The sequence below is a fragment of the Ahaetulla prasina genome, chromosome 7, assembly GCF_028640845.1.
Source record: "Ahaetulla prasina isolate Xishuangbanna chromosome 7, ASM2864084v1, whole genome shotgun sequence".
In the NCBI taxonomy this organism is placed as follows: domain Eukaryota; kingdom Metazoa; phylum Chordata; class Lepidosauria; order Squamata; family Colubridae; genus Ahaetulla; species Ahaetulla prasina.
Genome location: NC_080545.1, coordinates 102,982,613 through 103,001,754, shown reverse-complemented (window position 1 = coordinate 103,001,754; position 19,142 = coordinate 102,982,613). Strand labels below are relative to the sequence as shown.

Below are 19,142 nucleotides of genomic sequence, written 5' to 3'. Positions count from 1 at the left end.
AATCTAATAAAATAAATAAAATAAATAAATAAATAAAATAAACAAGATTGTGTGGAGGTGGAAGAGGAAGGGGCAGTTGTGATGTTGGTGCTCAGGGCCGCAATGCAGTCTTAAACCCCTTTCTGTGCTGGGGAAGTGGATGGCTCTGTCATCTGTCAGTTTGCATGTGCGTGCTTGCGCGTGCGCACACACACACACACACACACACACACACGAGAGAGAGAGAGAGAGAGAGAGAGAGAGAGAGCGGTGGGGGGGAGAAAGAGAGCGATGAGAAAGAGAGAGATGGAGAAAGAGAATAAGAGAGAAAGAGAGGAGGGACAAAGAGAGATAAGAAAGAAAGAGGGAATAAGAAGAAATGGGTGGAAACTAATAAAGAAGCATCTTAGAACTAAGGAGAAATTTCCTGACAATGCTCCAACACTGGAGGTTTTCAAGAAGAATTTGGATAACCATTTGTCTGAAATGGGATAGGGTTTCCTGCCTAAGCAGGGGGTTGGATTAGAAGATCTTCAAGGTCCCTTCCAACTCTTATTCTATTCTATACTAAATCTATCTCTACTATAGCTTTGTTTTTTTTCCTAAACTTCATTAACTTTTTAAAAGCATAAAATCCTATATCACTTCGGACAAGTGGTTATCCAACCTCTTCTTAAAAACCTCCAGTGTTGGAGCATTCACAACTTCTGGAGACCACTTAGCCATGCCCACACCGTCACATGACCAACAAGCCACGCCCACAGAACTGGTGGTAAAAAAAATCTGGAACCCACCCCTGGTCCTATCTTGCGTAGGGGGGCTCCCTGGCCAGGTGGATGCAGGCCTTGGGCTGGGGAAGTGGCACAGGCACTGCTCCGCTCTTCAAAGAGAAAGCTCTGGCCTTCTCCTCCTCCTCCTCCATTCAGTTTGCCTGAATCTCAAGTGAGGAACATGGGGGAATAGGGGGCTTGTGGGGCTGGGCAGGAGAAGGAGATCATGGGGGAGGCAGCCTTTCAGCGTGTCTGAGTGATGCAGCCATAGAGGGAGGTCCAGAGTCTTGGAGGGAGGGAGTGGGTCTGTCGATCGAAGCCCTTGAGAGGCTCACCCCACAGCAGGACGCCTGACTGCTCTGCTAAGGGTGGCAGAGGGTCTGCAGTGGGGGGGGGGCTGCCCTGGCCTCCCTCACCTGCTGCTCCTCGCTTTGAGGAAGGACATCCCCTCCCTTTGCCTGGGGAGCTCTTCTCCATCTGGGACTTAAGCAGTGGTGGCCCTGAACCTGGCAGTGTCTGAGGAGGGGACTCCTCCCAAGGACTTCAGGGACTCAGCATTTGCTGCCTTAAATCAGACTGCAATTCCTCTTGGCTCACCCCAGAATCCAATGTCATCTGAACCTCAAGGGTTTTGCAAAGGTTTTCCAAATTGGGCTGGGAGAATTTCCGGTCTGTGCTTGCCGCGGCTTGGCTTAGCTTGATCGGTTAAAAGGGGTCGGCTGAAAAGAAGTGAATAATTGATGGGGCAGGAGTTTTAACTGGGTTTATTTATGTGCTGATTGATGCGGAAGGTGTGGCCTGTGAAATAGATGGCAGGGAGGGCTTCAGGTCCAGGTTTCCCTCATCCGGGCCCTCCTGAACGGATGGGGGCGGAAATTAGGACTCTGCCCAGGACTTGGGGCCAATGCCCAGGGGATTGGGAAGGGCAGCCAGGTGATCCAGTGAGGTTATCTGGATGTAACGAGAAGGACTGCAAAGCCAGCAGGGGTTTGAAAGAGCCAAGAGGCATTTCATTCCCATGGACACAATTCCTACGTGGCAAGGAGAGGCTTATAGAGCCCCACCCCACCCCAGGCTTCCTGGGGGCAGGACAGGCTTGGGGCTCTTGGGAAAAGGGGCTGGTTTTCTAGCATCCCGAGTGCCAGGGGGTCCTTCGAAGGGGAGTGGTCCAGTGGTCGGTGGTCCTGCTGTTCTCCAGCCTTTGGTGCTTCTTCCTCTGCTCCGCCGGGCCAGGAAGGGAGGGAAGGCGGCTACTTGCAAGCCTGGCCCGCCACCCCTCTTGGCCTGGAGGTCAACCTAGACCGGTCGCCAGGTTGAAGCCGGGATGGGGTGGGGAGCCACAGCAGTTGACAGGCCCAGGAGATGCGCCTGAGGGGAAGGCCCCAGGCCCTGCAGCAGCGCATAACTCAGAGTGGCTGGCAAACCTGGATTGATGGCTTCCCTTGACAGGCGCTCAGAGGCCCAGCATAAATTCTTCTGGCGGCAGCTCAGGAAGAAGAACACTGCCGCCTCCCTCCTCCTGGCTGGGTGGGAGGGGAGTATGGTAGCTATCGCCCCCAGCCCTGCATCTCCCGTCTTTCAGCCCAGGAGGAGCCCCAGGAGCTGTGGGTCTGTGTTCCCCAAAGAGAATGGCAGTGGAGGTGGGGGTCCCCTGCAGCTCCTGGCACCTTCCCCCACTGATCTGCCTTGGATCAGGGCAGAACCATCTGGCACCTCCCAGGATGGAGGGCCTTTCTGTCACCCATGAAGGAGGGAGGGGATCGTGGTTCCCCCTGCTGCTGCTGCTGTGGCTCAGCTGAGGTTCCCCACCGGCTGGTTCTGCTCCCTGCGGGAAACTCATGTTGTGCCCCCTTCCCCCCTCAGATCTAGGCCCCAGATACCCCCCCATCCAGGAGTTGCAGAAGAAATCAAAGAGCCGCCTTTGCTGTTGGGCTGCTGATTCTCCTCTTCTTTGGACTGGCTGGTTCAATGCAGGGGCATTTTATCTGGCCGCAGGGCACCCGAGGCTTCCTCTGGAAGTCCCCCTTCTCCCTGCTGCTTCAAAAGAGAAAGGAGGGGGAGGGGGCTGACCAACCTAGGGCAGGCATGTGGGAACCCCCCACCCCACCCCCTGTATTCCACAGCTCCATGGGGTTTGGGGAGGAGAGGCTCTTCCTCCCCCCATTCAGCTGGCATTGGGACCAATTGAAGGAACGGGGAGTCCAGTGGCGATGGCCCTGAGTGAGGGGATCCACGGCAGATGCTTGTAGCTGTGGTCATTGCAGCAGCTCCCATCCCCTGATGGGGATCCCACAACCACTCCACTGTGTATGGCATGGCTCCCCACTTTTTTATTGGCTGGCTTTCCAGTTGCAGGTGGTCACCTCTCAAGGCCTCTGAGATATGGGGTGGGCTTTTTGTCCGGCCGCCTCCCTCCCCCCCTCTTTCCATCCATCCTAGTAGATCTGGCAGGAGGGGTACCTCCAGGTCTCCTCAGATGAAGAATGGCATCTAAAGGTGCCCTTCTCTTTTGGGGCACCAGGGACACACACACACACACACCCGGGCATGGGGGTCGGGAGGAAGGATAGCTGAGCCACTGAAGGCGTTTCTTGTTTCCTCTGGGTTTACCCTCTGCAACCAAGAAACATTTCCACCTTTCATTCATCCGGGGTTTTATTATTTTTAATCTCTTGTTAGCCACCCAGAATCATATTTCCAAGATGGATGGCCATATAAATCTGATTAATAAATAAATAAAATACAGTAATGAAAGAATCGATGAAATAGTAGCAAGATTTGTTCAGAAATTAATCTGGGGTGAGCCCAATATTTATTTTAATTATGTGTTTGCTGGATTTATACCCAGCCTTTCCCAGGGAGGCTCCTTTGGGATTTACAGCCTGTCAGATTCCAGAACTCCCTCCTGGTACAAAACTTGTTCTTTTCGTGTGCGCGCGCGCGTGTTTGTGTGTGTGTGTGTTGTAGAGGTGTTCTTTTGTCCGTTTTGTCACTTTAGCACAGCCAATCCCCTTGGTTAATTGTAATTGAAGAGCAGCTACTGGTGTGGGATAAAGTGGGAACAAGATGCAAATTAATTGATTTTATTTGGTGTGACTTGGGTGGAAGATTAATTGAGTGGCTTTATCGTCTGTGAAATTATTTATCAATTTGCATGCAGAGATATGAATTGATGTGTGAGACTCCATCCACACAGACTTAAGGGACAGCCTCTTCCTTACCTGCCCGGCCCCATCGATTGCTCTCTGCGGGTAGCTTCTCTCCCTAAAGGAAGCCCTTTGTCTGTGGGGCAGGAGGCCTTGCGGGAGGGCTGGTGTCTCCCTGCTCAGCCGGCCTTGCTGCTTGGGCACTGGAATGGGGCCGAACCAGAATCCCTTGGGGGACCCCTTGGACTATAACTTGGGAAGCTGCTGGAGGGGATGGGAAGCTGGCATCTAGGGCTGTGCTGGAGCAAGCCTCTGGCCCTGGCAGTTGACCCAAGGCAGGCGTTGGGGGGGAGGTTTCCAATCAGTAGGGAAGGGGTCATGAAGTTGAGCGCGCGCGCACACACACACACACACACACACACACACCTCGGCCATTTCCTGTTCTGCCAAGAAGGTCAGTCTCCGAGCTTCGTCCCTGAAGGGCTGGGAGGTCCAGGGTCTCCTTCAACCAGGACCACGGAAGCCAGCGCACCAATCTTGGAGAGCCCCTTTCATCTGCAGCCGCAGCAGCCACCCAGTTTCTTGGTACTAGTGCCTCCAACCTGCTGGCTCTGCAGCTCGAAATGCAGCTGAACAGCCAAGCGAGGGGTCTCTGGGTACGCCCCTTCCAGAGGAGGCTTCTGCAAGGGGGGCTTAATCTCCTCTGAAAGCTTTTCCAGGAAGAGCAGAGCCCGGTGCTGTGCAGAGGAGATAAGGGGGGAGGCCCGGATGCTGGGGAAGGGGCCTTGGGGTCTCTGCTACCACCGCTGCTTCGCTTCCTTCAGGGCTTCTGGCCTTGCAGTGCAGTTTGCTAGACAGCTGCCCAGCTGGCTAGCCGGCCCTGGCACACTGCCCACAAGCCTTTCCGGTCAGACTGCTTATGCAGCAAAATGGGAAGGAGCCTCCTCCCCCACTTACAACAGGGCCTTTGGGCGGCTGGTGGGAGGATTCGAGAGGGAGCCGCAGAAGGCCCGGCTGAGCCACCCAAATTCTGTCCCTCTGCCCCATCTCGGCTTCTCTGGGCTGTCTGAGAGACCCCAGGCTCCCTTCCCTGTTCCTGAATAACTTAACAAACTTAACTATCAGTGGAACAACTTACCTGCAGAAGTTGTGAATGCTCCAAATTTTTTAAGAAAATGTTGGATAACCATTTGTCTGAAATGGTGTAGGGTTTCCTGCCTGGGCAGGGGGTTGGACTAGAAGACCTCCAAGGTCCCTTCCAACTCTGTTGTTGTTGTTGTTGTTATTATTATTATTATTATTATTAGTAGTAGTAGTAGTAGTAGTAGTAGTAGTATTAAAATGGGCTTTCTTGTGAGTTTGGTCGGTTGCAAGACGATCCTGCCAAGCCCCTTCTGCCTTCTCCTAGGGTCAGCCTGCATTTCCTCTTGGCAACACCAATTGTGTAGTTTCATTCGAAGAGGCTTCTGCTCTTCTTCAGTCGGCCGCTTAACCCTGTTGAGGGCTTCCTCCCCTGAACGTGTCATCAGCTCCTGGGTGTCAGCGTTCCAGAAAACCCCTCCTGCAGAAAAGACTCCGAAACCGACATCTTTCAAAGCTGACACTGGGTGTTTTTCCGTCCTAGTAGTTTTCACTATACCTACTCCTCATTTAGTGACTGTTCACAATTACAACAGTGATGAAAAAGTAACTTTGTGATCCATCCTCACATTCATAACCTTTGAAGCTCTGTAAATCAGAGGAGAGCTGAAATAAGATCCTAGGTGTGTAGTTGGCTTTCGGTTAGCAATTCCTTTGCTTAACAACTGAGTTGCCGTCGCTAAACGAGGATAACCCATAATCCTCAGCCATCCTGAGGAAAGGTGACCTGTTTCAATCCTCTCATTTTTTTTAAAAAAAAACATCTTTTATGTTGCTGCCTAGAAGAAAATCTGGTCTTTGGGCTGCAGAGGGTTGTGGGGAGGATGCCCTGCTTCTAGTATTCCCTGGGGGAGGGGGTGTTCCAGGATTGCCCCCTCCCCTAGGCTGCTTCTGGGGTTGGGCTTTGGGAAATAGGCTGTGCCCCAGCCTTATGGGCCTCTCCATCTCACCTTTGTTCTCCTGGGACTCTACCCGTGGGGTCCTTGGAGGCCCCGGAGCTCAGAGACAGCCAGCCGGGCGAAATGCCATGCTCCCAAGGGACCTGCTGGCACCACTGACCCCTGTCTCTTCTTCCCCAGGACAAGAACCGGAAACTCCGTCCCCTCTACGACATCCCCTACATGTTCGAGGCCAGGGAGTTCCTGCGCAAGAAGCTGATTGGGAAGAAGGTGAGCTGCACCTGTCCGGCCGGGGGAGATGCTATGGCCGGGGTGTGTGTGGCTGTGGGGAGTCCTGCGTGGCAACCACCTTCCTGCCCCTTTTTGCTCTGGGATGTACAGCTGTCTCGGGCTTGTCCAGAAATCTCCTTACACTGCAGGAGAGACCCCCTCCAGCCCCCCCGCAAGCTGGAGCAAGGTGAGGTCACCTTTATTCAAGGCCTGGGGTCTGTTGCTGGGGGGAGGGGGGGAAAGGAATGGCCTTCCTTGGGGCTTCTGCCCCTCCCTGCCAACCGTCTTGCAGAAGCTGCTTGGTGCTGAGAACCTGGGCAGGTCGGAGGGCAGCGCTTCTGGGGCAGCGGCTTTTCCCTGCCTTCTCCCGCCCCAGGTGCTCCTTCAGGGCAGCTGGCAGGCGCTTCCGACTGCCCTCCTGGGAGCCCACGGAGCAGCTCCCTGACCAGCTCTGGGACCCTGCTGCCCCATCTTCCTTGGGTCAGGGGCTGGGCTGGTAGAGAAGACCCGTACCCTGGATGGGGGCATGATCAGATGCTGGTGCGCGGGTGCCAGTGCTCCACCCACAGGAGTGTTTGGCTCGATCGCACCTTTGTGCGTTTTTAGACCTGTTTCAAAATGAGGCCTTCAAGCCAGCCACCTGCTTTGCTGCCTCCGTGTCCATCCACTATGACGGGGCCTCTCGAAAGAATCGGCTCTTACAGGCCCCAGGACAGCCGGCCGATGGGCGGTCTGAGTCCCAGGGCAACATGATGGATGTGCCGACCTTGACCTCGCTTAAACTGTCCCAGTTCCTTTCACGGCTTCTGTGCTATGGCATCTTGGTGGGTGAAAAGGTGGCAGCTAGGGGGTCAGCCAGAGGTGGGCAGAGCGTGTTGAGTGACTGTCTGGGCATGGGAGAGAGACTTACGGCGTCCCCAGAGGACAGACCGACAGGCTTCAAGGCAGCCAAGAGAAGCAGTGGACGTCAGCGTTCATGAAGCAGCCTTGGCTGGCTCAGGGTAGAGGAATCTCTATGTAGCCTGGCCTGGCCAGCCGGGCACCCAGGGGCTAACCATGGCAATTGTCTCCTTCTCTTGGGAAGCTGCTCTGGCTGTCCATGCAACACCCAAGGTGGCATCCTCGGCAACTCTCGACTTCTGGATAGGGCAGCTTTGAGGCAGCTGGATGGGGCAGCTCTGCAGGGGAGGGCCCCCCAGCAGCACCCCAATGTGCCAGTTAACTGTTCCTCGGCCTTTGGCCTGGGGGAAGCCACCCAAGGGCAGGGACAGGCCGAGGCCCCGGCCTCAGAGTGACAGGCTGTGAAGGGATCAGCGCTCCCCATCAGCTCAGAGGCTGAGACCTGTGAGAGGTCTATGTTTCTCCATGCAAACATCTCTCTGGGGAGGAGTTGGGGGTCTCTTGGCAAAACCATCTGCCTCGAAGGGGAGGCCTGTTGCTGGCCAGACTGCTGTTGCTGCTGCTTTGAGCATGAGGGTCGGCCAAGGCTGAGGTCCGGGCGAAACCAAAGTCATCCCGGGCTCCTCCTGGCCTCTGCTTTGGGCTCTTTGCTCTGACCCCCTGGCGCTAGGAGGGCAGCTGTCTGGGCCTGGGCTGCGAAGTGCACCCAGTGCTAGGCCAAGGACAGATTGCCCTTGGTGGCCAGAGGCTCTCGGGCCCCAGGGCTGCCGGACGGCTGCTTGTCTCTGGCTGTGCGGGGGCTCGGGGGCCCTCCCCGGCCGAAGTCGCTTTATCCAAATGCCTTTTGTCAGTGCCACGTTTTTCACTTCAGATTAATTTGATTGAACCCAGTGATGAAAAAGTCCTTTGTGCTAATGACCGAAAGAGGCCCCGGGCCTCCTGATCGGAAGTGACAGGCTGAGCCGCCGGCCGCCTTCTCCTTGCTGCCCAGCGAGATCAAGGATGCCCTACAACGGGACCCAGAGACCGCCAAGGGAGGCAGGCAGCCTCCCTAGGCCTGTGGGCTGCAGGATGGCATGTTCCAGCCACGAGCTGGGGGGTGGGGGGGGCTCCCTCTCCTTTGGCCAGGCGCCAGAACAGCCTCGCCACCGTTCTTCACTTTCCAGCTGTCCCCGAGTCCATACCAAGAAGCCAGAGCAGCTCCAGTGGCCCTACCATCCAGTCCTGGACGTCAACCTAGGACACCTGGGCTTGTCTCCTGGCTTTAGGCTGGGCTCCCCCACAGGCCGAGAGAAGGGCCCCGGGCCCCCCGGCAGGCGAGCCCCATTCCCGTATAGAGGAGCTTCCCAGGAGCTGGGAAGAAGGTGGCCGGGGGTCTCTTTTCTTCCCTTGCCAGCCTTTGCCTGGGGGGAGAGCATCTCTCTTGCCCCATAGTAGAGGGGCAGGCAACCCCTCTCTCCTCCGTAGGCACAAGCCTGGCCAGTTCACTCCTCCCTGCTCCAAGAGCCTCCCTCCACCCCGGAATCCACCAACAGCCCCCCTTGTCAGAATTCAGTACTGCAAGCGTGGGACCCCTTCCCCATATTGCTTAGCAACTCTGGCTAGGGAGGCTGGGAGATAGGCAGCCTTTAGAGCTGGTGTGGGTAGGCGGTTCTGCCTTTCCCTCCCATCCCACCAACCAACCAGCCAGCCCTGGCATGCAAAGGAAGTCTGTGCTTCCCATCTCCCATCCCAACTCCCAAATGGGGAACCCTTGCGCCCCCCTCCTGTGAAGATGGCGGCTTAGCTCCAAGGGAAGGGGGGAGCCAAGGAACAGGTCCCTCCCCACTCTCCCCCCATTTCTCCCCCCCCTCCTCTAGCTTCCTCTGCCTGCTGTAGTGTAGTCAGATTTTAGTTTCCGCTGATGGGCCTTTCTCTGCAAACTCTCTGACAGTTGGCAAGCGGGGGTGGGGGGAGTGGGGGGAGGGGAAGCAGGGAAGTCGTGTTTGCAGTTTGAGGGATCCCCCCCCCCTTCTCCTTTCTCTTTGCAAGGCCCACCCTTGTGCCTCAGTCTCCCTTACCTGCAGAGCAGGCTCCTCTCGGGCTTTGCTGCTGCTGCTGCTGGAAGAGAACCTTGAATCCATGCGAGGGGCGGGAGGGGGCGTTTTTTCTCAGCTGTGGCTCTCCCAACTTTGGGATTCTATTTATTCAGTCAATATAATATACAAATGGATGAAGACTATTGCTTAACACTATGTAAGCCGCCCTGAGTCTTCGGAGAAGGGCGGGATATAAATTCAAATTAAAAAAAAAAAAATCAGTTTCCACCCAGCTGCTCAGTGACTCTGAGATACCACAACCCAAAGAAAACAACATATGTACAAAAAGTGCAACTCTGCAGCACAAATCCAACCGAGATCTGTGGGGGGGGGGCACAATCCCCGCCCCATCCCATGTGAGTCCCAGCAGTTTACGGGAATGCAGTAAGGGGAGGGGACTGGCAGAGCAGGGCTCTGGGGAATGTCGATCCAGAACGTGGAAGCTGCCCTCAAGAAGCCTGGCTGTCCTGAGGCGACCTTGTTGGATTGAGGGGCGCAGAGTATTCCCACCCACCCTGGTTTGCCCAGAGGGGCAGAAGCAAAAGGAGAGAAGTGGCCCTTCACGCAGCCGGGCCCTCGGCTGTGCAGGACTTGGCAGGTGTAGCCAGTACCTTGAATTGCACCCAGAAGCCAACTTGGGGCACTGGGATATGTGTGCGTACGTTGTCATCCACCCCTCACTGCCTACCGCTCCTTGTTCTGGACCTGTCTTCGAGGGCAGCCCCATACAGAGGGTATTTCAAGTGTGATTGAGAGGCGGTCAAGGCTCAAGCGACTGTCCGGAAAGAGCCAGCCAGCCGGTGGAAAAAGCTCTCCAGGCCTCCTGTGAGTCCAGCAGGAGCCCAGTCTGCACACTGGGAGGTGCAACCCAAGAGGGGAGACCGCCAGATTCAGGGCCCTGAATTTCCATAGCCGTTCAGTTGGGTGGGATTGTGCTGGAGTCTGTTTTACCCCATCTGGGCCCACACAGGTCAGGGCTGGGACAAGGTGGCCAGTTGGCCTGGGGTCAAGAAGCGAAATTGCTTCTCTGACATATTGATGACCCCAAACCATCAACAGCAGTGGGAGGGGGAACACAGAACCCCCTTCCCCCAGTGCAGCTAAAGCAAAAGAGGAGCCCTCTTTATCTGGGAGGGGTGGAGGCTCCAAAGGGCTGCTGTTCACTTGCACCTAGGCACCCATGAGCAGATGGCAAGCCTCTCGCTCAAGCAGGAGATCTGCTGATGCCACGTCTGTCCCATCTCTTCTTGAAAACCCCCGTGATGGAGCACCCACAACCTCTGAAGGGAAAGTCCTTCCCTGGTTAGTTGTCCACACTGTCTGGAAATTCTTCACTCTAGGCTCTCTCTCTCTCTCTTGAATGATCTTCCACCCGTTGCTTCTTGTCCTGCCTTCTGGTGCTTTGGAGAATAGGTGGAGCCCCTCTTCTCTGGGGCAGCCCCTCAAATACCGGAAGGCTGCTATCATCTCACCCCTAGCTCTTCTTTTGACTAGACTTTGACTAGACCTTGTTCCCACAACCATTCATCGTATCTCATCCTGGTGATTTGAGAGGACAGGTGTTCTTCTAATCAGTTTCTTGCCTATTTTGACCTGCATTCTTGTTCTGTCTGCTGTGGTGCCTCTTTTTTTCCCCCCCTTTTTTTTCTTTTTTTTTTATTGAAATTTTTTTTAAAAAAACAAAAACATTTCCCCCCTTTTTTCCCCTCCCTCCCTCCCAGAAAACCCCCTTCCCCCCTCCCCCCCCTCGGCTTCCCGGGTCAATCACAAGGTATTGTTATACATAAACCAAACAGAGTAAAATTTTTCCCTTCTAATCCAATTAACCTCATCCAAATCTTTTCATCTCCCAACCCCCTCCCCATTACATAAAATAATACTTCCTAATTAATGCTGTGGTGCCTCTTTTGCACAAAGACAGAAGCTATTGAGCAGCTCCGCTTTCTCCTTGCCATCTTCTCCCATTAGGGGACCCATCGTTTCCTTTACTTTTTTCTATTTTCCTTGCGTATTGATATAAACTTTTTTGTTGTTATTTTTGGAATTTGTTGCAAGTCTTAGTTTATTCTGAGCCTCAGCTTTCCTGACTCCGTCCTTGCAGATATCGGCTGTTTGCTGGTATTCTATTTTATTTATATAGCCCTCTTTTTTTCATTTTTTTATATGTGTCTCCTTATCCTTTTAGTTTGTCAGTGTATTCATGTTGGTTTGTCTGGGGTCTCTTGTTTTTGGTTCTCTGAGGTATTGTGTTTGATTGAGCTTTTATCATCACATTTCTCGGAGTTTCACAGTGTCTTGTTTTTCCTTTAGGATTTCCATCTGTGGAATCTTTCCTGATTTCTCTCTAACTTCGTTGAAGTCAGCTCTTTTGAAGTCTGAAATACTACTTTAACTTTGTTTTATTGCTTTTGCCTGCATTATGATGAATTCCAATACGACACGGTTATGCCCCCCCAAAATTCCTGAAACCTCCTCCCCCTTTATCACTTCATCTCTTGTTAGTAAGAATTAAGTCCAGGGCAACTAAGCTGAGCCTCTCATTCTCTCCTCTACCTTTTGGATGACAAAGCTGTCAACCAGGCTGGTCAGAAACCTGTGCAGCAGCCAGGCAGGAGCAGAGCCTCCTTCTCTCCCCCCGCGCCCCCCCTCTTCTCTCCTCTGGACATGTTAGTGTTCCTCAGCAGGGGCCTCCAAGTGGTAGCTTCAGGGTGGGCGTAGACCTCCTGCAGGCCCCAATTGTTCTTCGGTTGGCCATCCCCCCCCAACTGAAGCCCCTAAGCCTTCCTGTCTTCCCTCCAGGTGAACGTCACAGTGGACTACATCCGGCCGGCCAGTGAGGCGACTGACACGGTTCCCGCCTTCTCAGAACGCACCTGTGCCACAGTCACCATTGGCGGCATGTGAGTGTCGGGGATGGTGGGCATCGAAGGCAGCTGGCAGGAACGGAGAGCGATGGCGGTCAGGCAGAAGGGACCGTCTCAGCTGAGCAGACCTGGCTTCCTTGGGCCTTTGCTTCAGTGCCGCCACTGTGACCGAGGGATGCTTCCTCAGGCCCCGGGCCAAGAGGCCCCCTCGCCACTTAGAAGTTGCTGGACAGCAGAAGGCAAAGCACCAGGGCCACTGGCCAGAAGCTGGCCCTGCCTGCCTCGACTGCGGGTGGCTGAGAGAGGCACAGTCCAAAGCCCCCCCTACCCCCAGCAGGCTGGCTTTGGTCCTGGTTTCCAAGACCCCTGTGAAGTTTGCCTGGGAAAAGAGGGAAAGGGTTGGTGGAGGACCCTTTGTGGAGCAATCCATCCTGGCGCTGATGGGCCTCCTTGCCCTGGGCCCTCTGGCCCCCTGCCCCTTCTCTGTCCCGCAGCCCTGGAGGGAGGGGGGAGCTGGGGCTTTGAAGGCCCTTCAGGGCCCTGTCCTTTTGGTGAAGGGCCGAAGGGGCAACAGCCCTTTGTTTCTCTCCTGGGCTGCAGTCTTGCCTCAGGAACGCTCAGCTGCCCACCCAGAGAGGAGACCCCCCCCCGCCTGCCTTTCCTGACTAACTGCTGATCTCCCTCTCTTGCAGTAACATTGCTGAAGCGCTGGTCAGCAAGGGGCTGGCCACCGTCATTCGCTACCGCCAGGACGATGACCAGCGCTCTTCCCACTACGATGAGCTGCTGGCTGCTGAAGCCCGGTGAGCTGGGGAGGGGGCTCAGGGGTGGGCTCTTGCCACGATCAGGTGGCATTGAGAGGGAGGGAGGGGGCACCCTCACCAGGTGTCCAGAGGGCGGGGGGCTTCCTAGTGGTCAGGGGACCAGCACGGAGGATGGGGGAAAGTGGCCAGTAGGGCAGGTTGGGGGTCAAGGGGAAAAAGGGCACCCCAGCAGCTTCTTCCCACCCCTCCTCTGGAAATCGGAACTTCCTGGGTGTCTTCCAAGATTCAATGGCACTCCCCGGCCCCGGCCCCCCAACCTTTGGGAAGAAAGAAGTCAGAAGATGAAGCGAGGCCTGACCCAGGAGTCTCCCTCAGGCAGAGCTACGCTGTGGGGAGAGGGGGCTTGCATTGAGCAGGCTGGGCCTTTTCCCGGGGCTGCTGTTGGGGAGCTCATAGTCCTTGCGCTCCCCTCGGCTTGGGAGGGAGGGGCCTGCAACGGAAACCTTGCTGGTCTTTCAGCACCCAAGAGAGCAGAGCAAAGCCAGGCTCTTTGGGGGGGGGGGGCGGAGAGGGAGGAGGAAGAGGAGGAATTGGAGAGAGCCATTTCTGGAGGGGGAGGAGGAACTGTGAACACAGGAGCTGTGTTCAGGAGCTGCTCTGCGATGAAAGGGTCCTTGGGGAGGGGGCTGCTGGGAGCACGAGGGAGTATTGTGTGCCTTCCAGGGTAGCAGCATTCTTGGGTGTCTCCGGCCTTCTCAGAAGCTCCAGCAATGTGTCCAGAGGAGGGGGAAGTTGCAGGGTTGGGGAGTGGGCTGAGCTCTGGGTCCGGCTCTTCTTGAACCTAGTGGGTGGGGTCTCTCACAGATGTCTTCTGCCCCCTCCCCCCCTCCTCCAAACCGGAAGTGGGGCTTCGGACTCTTGGGGGTTGCTGTCCTTGCCTCACTCCAAAGCTTCCTGCCAAGCAGGGTTCCGTCAGTCTGCCCTCCCCCCTCCCAGAGGCCCCCCACAGATCTTTTCTGCCCCCACCGAAACCTGGGCCCTTTTGTGCCCCAGAGGGCGGAGCCCCTGGCGCCATGGCTCTGTAGGTCTTAGTGCTCCCCCCAAGAGGGAAGGGAGGGGCTCTGACGTAGAGAGCACTGCAGGTGCTGCGCAGTTCCTGGGTGCGGCTGATCCCCCCTTGCTCCCAACAGGGCGGTCAAGAACGGCAAAGGCCTGCACAGCAAGAAGGAGGTGCCAATTCACCGAGTGGCTGACATCTCTGGGGTAAGCAGCCCTCTTTGGGGCCCGGCTGGTTGGTGTGGGGTCTGGGGGTGCTCTGGGTCTCCTCCTTTTCCTCCACTGTTCATCCTAGGGAGAAGCAGCCGCTCTTCTTGCTGTGGAAGAGATGGCAAGCTTGTGCCAGTTGTCCCCTCGGTGCCTGTGGCTCGGCCCCTTGGCAGAGGGGAGGAAGTGGTTGTCTTCCTGGCCTGGGTAAGTGGGTCAGTGGGAGCAGCAGCCTCTGGGCTCCTCCCGGGGGCAGCCGTGGCCTCCCTTGTCCAAGGGGTGCCTCCCGCCCGCTCTTAGTAGGACTCTGGCAGTGTGCCTGGGATACTGATGGCCACTTTGCCAGCGCGTGGGGCAGGAAGGTGGTCACAGGGAGCCGGGGGAGCTCAGCCGGCTCTGGCAGAATTGGCTGTCCTCACCTTCCGTCCTGGATTGTTCCAGCCCTTGCTCCCTGGCTCTTTGTGACTGAACCAGCTGCCCGGCAAGGCTCCCTTTCCTGCTCTTCCCCAGCACTCCTTGGTGGGGAGGGGTCTTCCTGCCCTGCTTCCCCCATTCCCTGAGACCACCATAAGGGAATCTGGTTGGCCAGGGGAGAGGAACATGGTGCAACACAGCCTGGCTGTTCCTGAGCATCAAAGGAGCCTTCCTCATGCTTAGCAGGACCACAGCCCATGTGTGCTTCCCCCTCCTGACCAGAATCTGGGGGCCACCGGAAGTGTGGGCTGGCACAGGCGGTGGAGTCTATAAACCCGGAGTCCTTAGTGCTGCGTGGCTGGAGCCATGGAGGAGACAGTGAGGGAGACAACTTGGATCCTGGATATGGATCCTGGGGAGCTGTTCCAGAGGTGACAAGGGGGAAACACATCCAAGACAAGCAGAGAGAATGCAGAGCAGCTCAGGCAGGGCCCCCCCTCTCTTCTCCCTCCAGCTGTCAGGGACAGGAGGCCCAGCATCGCTGGACCGGCACGTTTCTGTTATTAGAGCCAATCTCAGCAATCTTCCCATGGACGTCCTGGACCAGGCTACCTCGTGGGGCTGCTGGCAGGGGTTTGGGGCCCGAGACCCCTTTTAATTTCCTGCTCTGTCCAGCAAGGGAGACCCAGGAACCTGGACCTTTGAGAATGGTCCCTCTGGAGGGGTCTCCTTCCACTGAGTAGCCACGCTCAGAGGGGACCCCTTGGGACAAAGGGACATAGAGCTGCCTTATGCTCGGGGGCCCTGAAGAAAACTCTTTGGTTCAGTGATGGAGCTCCTGAACTGGGAAGGAATCTGTCCCTACCCTTCTGGAAGGATTAACCAGATCTCGAGAGGATTCTGGGAAGGTCTCTTTCGGGGGCAGATTCTGGCTGGGACAGGCGCTCGGTTGTCCCCTGTGTGGATCAAGAGAATCGAGGCCTCAGGAAGATGCTCCCCCCTTAACTGTGGCCAGCAAGTCAGGGGGGCCCTCAAATGGTGTGGGCCAAAACTCCCCGTTGGATCCTGCAAATGCCAGAAGCTCCAGTCCGGATGAGGGATCTGTTTGGGGAGGAGAGCCTTTGGCTGGCTCTGGCCAAGGTGGTTAGGCTGCCCTTGCCAGCCAGCAGCCTTGTTGGGTCTAATGTTTGGCTGGTTACAAACTCCTCAGGGCCAGCATTGGAGCAACCCGTCTCCCAGTGTTGTGGGGCCTCGGCCATTGGAGGTTTCCAAGTAGAGGTGGGCAGTCATTTGTGCGGTGTAGCCCTGGGCAGAGGACCTCCAGGTGCCTTTGGATTTTTTGAATGACTGAGGAGCGAGTGGGACTCGCGGACCAGGACTGGTCTAGCTGAAAGTTGTGAAGGGTTCCTGAGAAGGACGAAGATGACGTTGAATTACTGTAATCTGTGTGCCCTTCCAGGCTGGGATGACAGCAACAGGGCTGAGTCTTCACCCTCCAGCAAACCCAAGAGAACTGATCTGGTTTCCTATTCAAGTCCAGCCCAGAGCAGATTCCAGGTCCCCCAAATGCCACAATTTGAGTAGCCAGGTTGGCCAACGATCAAGCAGGCCAGAGCCTTCCTGTCCCTTGGAAGGAATGAAGGGCAGAGGCCCCAGGGGAGGCGCAAGGAAGAGCAGCCGTCTCCTCGGGAGAAAGCCGCTATGTCAGACAGTGAGGCTTTTCAGGCTGGGTGCTGGATGAACTTCAGGCCATGAAGGCCATTGTGAAAGACAGAGGGAGCCCCACACCAGCTGCCTTTTGGGTCCGGGCCCCGTCCGGGGGAAGTGGCCCTTCTTGCAGGGGAGCAGGGAGGAAAGGCTGCCTGAGCCCGTCAGCCTCTCTCCTCGGGACCCTGGTCCCTGCTTGCCAGTATCTCCTTGTGGCTGAGCAAAATGGCCGGGTGGAGGGCCTTAATCGCATTGGGCTGCTGCTGCTTTGCTTCCAGAGGGGTCTCCTGTCAGGGGGTGGGCAGGCACCATACCTCTGAACCTCTGCGCAAAGGCACTGATGCTCGGCTTCGTGGGAGGGAGGAAAGAGCAACCCCTGGGCAGGCGTGCGGAAGGATCGCAGCTTTCCCTTCCCTGTTTGCCAAGGCCAGAGAGGGTCCATCTTCCCTTCCCTAGGGAGGAGAGAATGGACCTTCCTGTCGGAGGGCTCAGCCACGAGGGACGCAGTCGCCCAAAGTGTGATCCGGAATGGGAAGGGCCCCTGACCGGGCCTGAGACTGGCCTGGCAGGTGGCTGGCCGGTGCCGAGGTCCTGCTGACCAACCTCCTGCAAGAGAGCCTGGTCTTGGCTGGCACAGGGCCTCCAGCCGGGCTATTTCCAAGCAAACCCTTCCAGGTTTGACAAAACGGTCCCCTCCCTCCCCCTGCTCTCCTCCTTGTGAAGGAACCTTGATTGCATCAGAGCTGCTCACTTGTGCCTGTGAGATGAGGGGCTCTGTGCCAGCTAAGCAATTTGGAGCCACCTCTGTAGGCAGGTGATCTAATTTCAGCCTGGTGCCTGGAGGCATCTGATGAGAAGCACCGCCATCCTTGGTCACCTGACCTGGTCCTGCAGCTGAGACCGCCAGGAAGAGGCCAAGAGGCTGATGAACTCTGTGGGAAAGCGGCTGTCCTGCCCCCCACCCCCCTGCCCAAAGGGAGTTCCTTGCCTACCTTGCATAGCCTCTCCTTCCCTGGGAGGGGGGAGTGCGATCGATCTTACCGCAGATAATTCAAATCATGGAAGACCAATGTGTGCTCCCTCCCTCCCTCTCTCTCAGCTTTAAAGCAGAGCCTCCCTCCGTGGGTTTGCCTGTGGTGAAGCCGAGGCCCCCAGGTCCCCTCCTCTTGCTGAGATGTCACATAATTGTGCATAACTGGGAGCCTTTCACATAATGTGGAGTTACAATTCCATTTTCCTTCGTTCGGTCGATGCGTAATTTCCTTTCTGTTTGCAGATAATTAAAGGGGGGGAGGGTTTAAAAGAAGAGCAAACTTTTGGGTCATGCCTGGGCTGGGAAGGAAGGAAGGGAAGGTCTGCTCCGGCCCCCCGCCCCACAGTCACAGAGCTGGCTGCCAAACAGAGGGCCTGTGCCCTGCCACTTGCCCCCCACCAGGGCTCCCCCACAAGGCTGCCTCTGTCCTGGCGTGAGAGCCCCTCGACCTCAGAGAGGCTTGTCTGTGGGAAGATGGCCTTAGGAGAGCCTTGGTGTCCAGGACCCAAACGGGCACCCAGGTAGGGACCGGAGTGCTTTTCCTCCAGAGAGAAATGGCTGCTGAGCAGTCAGGCTGTGCTGAAGGGCCTTCGATCGGGACAGCCCTGGCCAGAAGCAGAGCTATGCTGCCGCCCCCTCTACCCGCCCTGAGGGGCTGGACAGCCAGGCAAGGGCTGCCCTGCAAAGCTTCCTGCTGGGGGGGGGGAATCATCACTGACCTCTGTGGCACAACCTGCAGGCTGGCCATCCAGGGCAGGCAGGCATGGCGGGGAAGCTCTGTCCGGCTTCTTCTCAGCCGCAGAGTCCCTGGATGCTCTACTCGGATTGGGGGAGGATCCAGAAGCCATGGGCACAAAGCGTGACGACAACCTGGTTCATAGCACTTGCCAGAAAAGGGTCTGGCCTCCTTCAGCTACGCCCAACCTGACTCACTGATCGGGCAGGACAGGCGAGAGTGAAGGATGGAAGAGGGAGGGATGGCTCCCTGTCTTGGTCCCCCTGCCCCTCCTGGGCCCAGCCAGCATGTTCTGCTAACTTGGGGCCTGGGCTGTGGGTCTCCGGGCTGCGTGGGTAGCATGGCAGCTGCTTTGCTGTCCTCGTCTCCAGTCATGAAGTGAGCAAAGAGCCCAGTTTCATTTTAATTCAAGCTTTGAGAGTCTTTTCCTTTGACTCTTTTCTGACCTAGGCGTTCCCAAACCACAACGCAAACTCCTTGTTATTATTATTATTATTATTTATTGGATTTTTATACCGCCCTTCTCCCGAAGGACTCAGGGCGGTTTACAGCCAAGATAAAATGACAATAATATACAAGTAAAACAATGAATTAAAAAACTTATTAGACATATGGCCGAATTAAAACATTAAAATAATAAAACCCCATAAAATTTATAAAATTATATCAAATATTAAAATATTAAAACTATTAAAATCCTATGCCAGTCCTGCGCGAATAAACAGATATGTCTTAAGCTCGCGGCGAAAGATCCAAAGGTCTGGCAGTTGACGAAGTCCAGGGGGAAGTTCGTTCCAAAGGGTGGGAGCCCCCACAGAGAAGGCCCTTCCCCTGGGGGCCGCCAGCCGACATTGCTTGGCGGACGGCACCCTGAGGAGTCCCTCTCTGTGCGAGCGTACGGGTCGGTGGGAAGCATTCGGTAACAGCAGGCGGTCCCGTAAGTACCCTGGCCCTAAGCCATGGAGCGCTTTAAAGGTAGTCACCAAAACCTTGAAGTGCACCCGAAAGACCACAGGTAGCCAGTGCAGTCTGCGCAGGAGTGGTGTTACATGGGAGCCACGTGTGGCTCCCTCTATCACCCGCTGACAAAAAACCCTTTTTATTAAGTTACTGTGAATTTCTTACATTCACATCCAACAAAGTCTTTCAAGAGAGCATGTACAATCACAGACCTTATCT

General features: G+C 56.0%; 1 protein-coding gene across 1 annotated transcript in view; it reads left to right on the top strand.

The window, feature by feature from the left end:
* SND1 (staphylococcal nuclease and tudor domain containing 1) overlaps window positions 1-19,142 on the top strand; it is a 121,386-nt gene that overhangs the window by 54,897 nt on the left and 47,347 nt on the right. Inside the window, exons 11-14 of the mRNA XM_058189994.1 lie at window positions 6,115-6,204; window positions 11,982-12,082; window positions 12,739-12,849; window positions 14,001-14,073. Of these exons, the coding sequence (XP_058045977.1) occupies window positions 6,115-6,204; window positions 11,982-12,082; window positions 12,739-12,849; window positions 14,001-14,073 (375 nt within the window). The remainder of the gene's footprint in view (window positions 1-6,114; window positions 6,205-11,981; window positions 12,083-12,738; window positions 12,850-14,000; window positions 14,074-19,142) is intronic.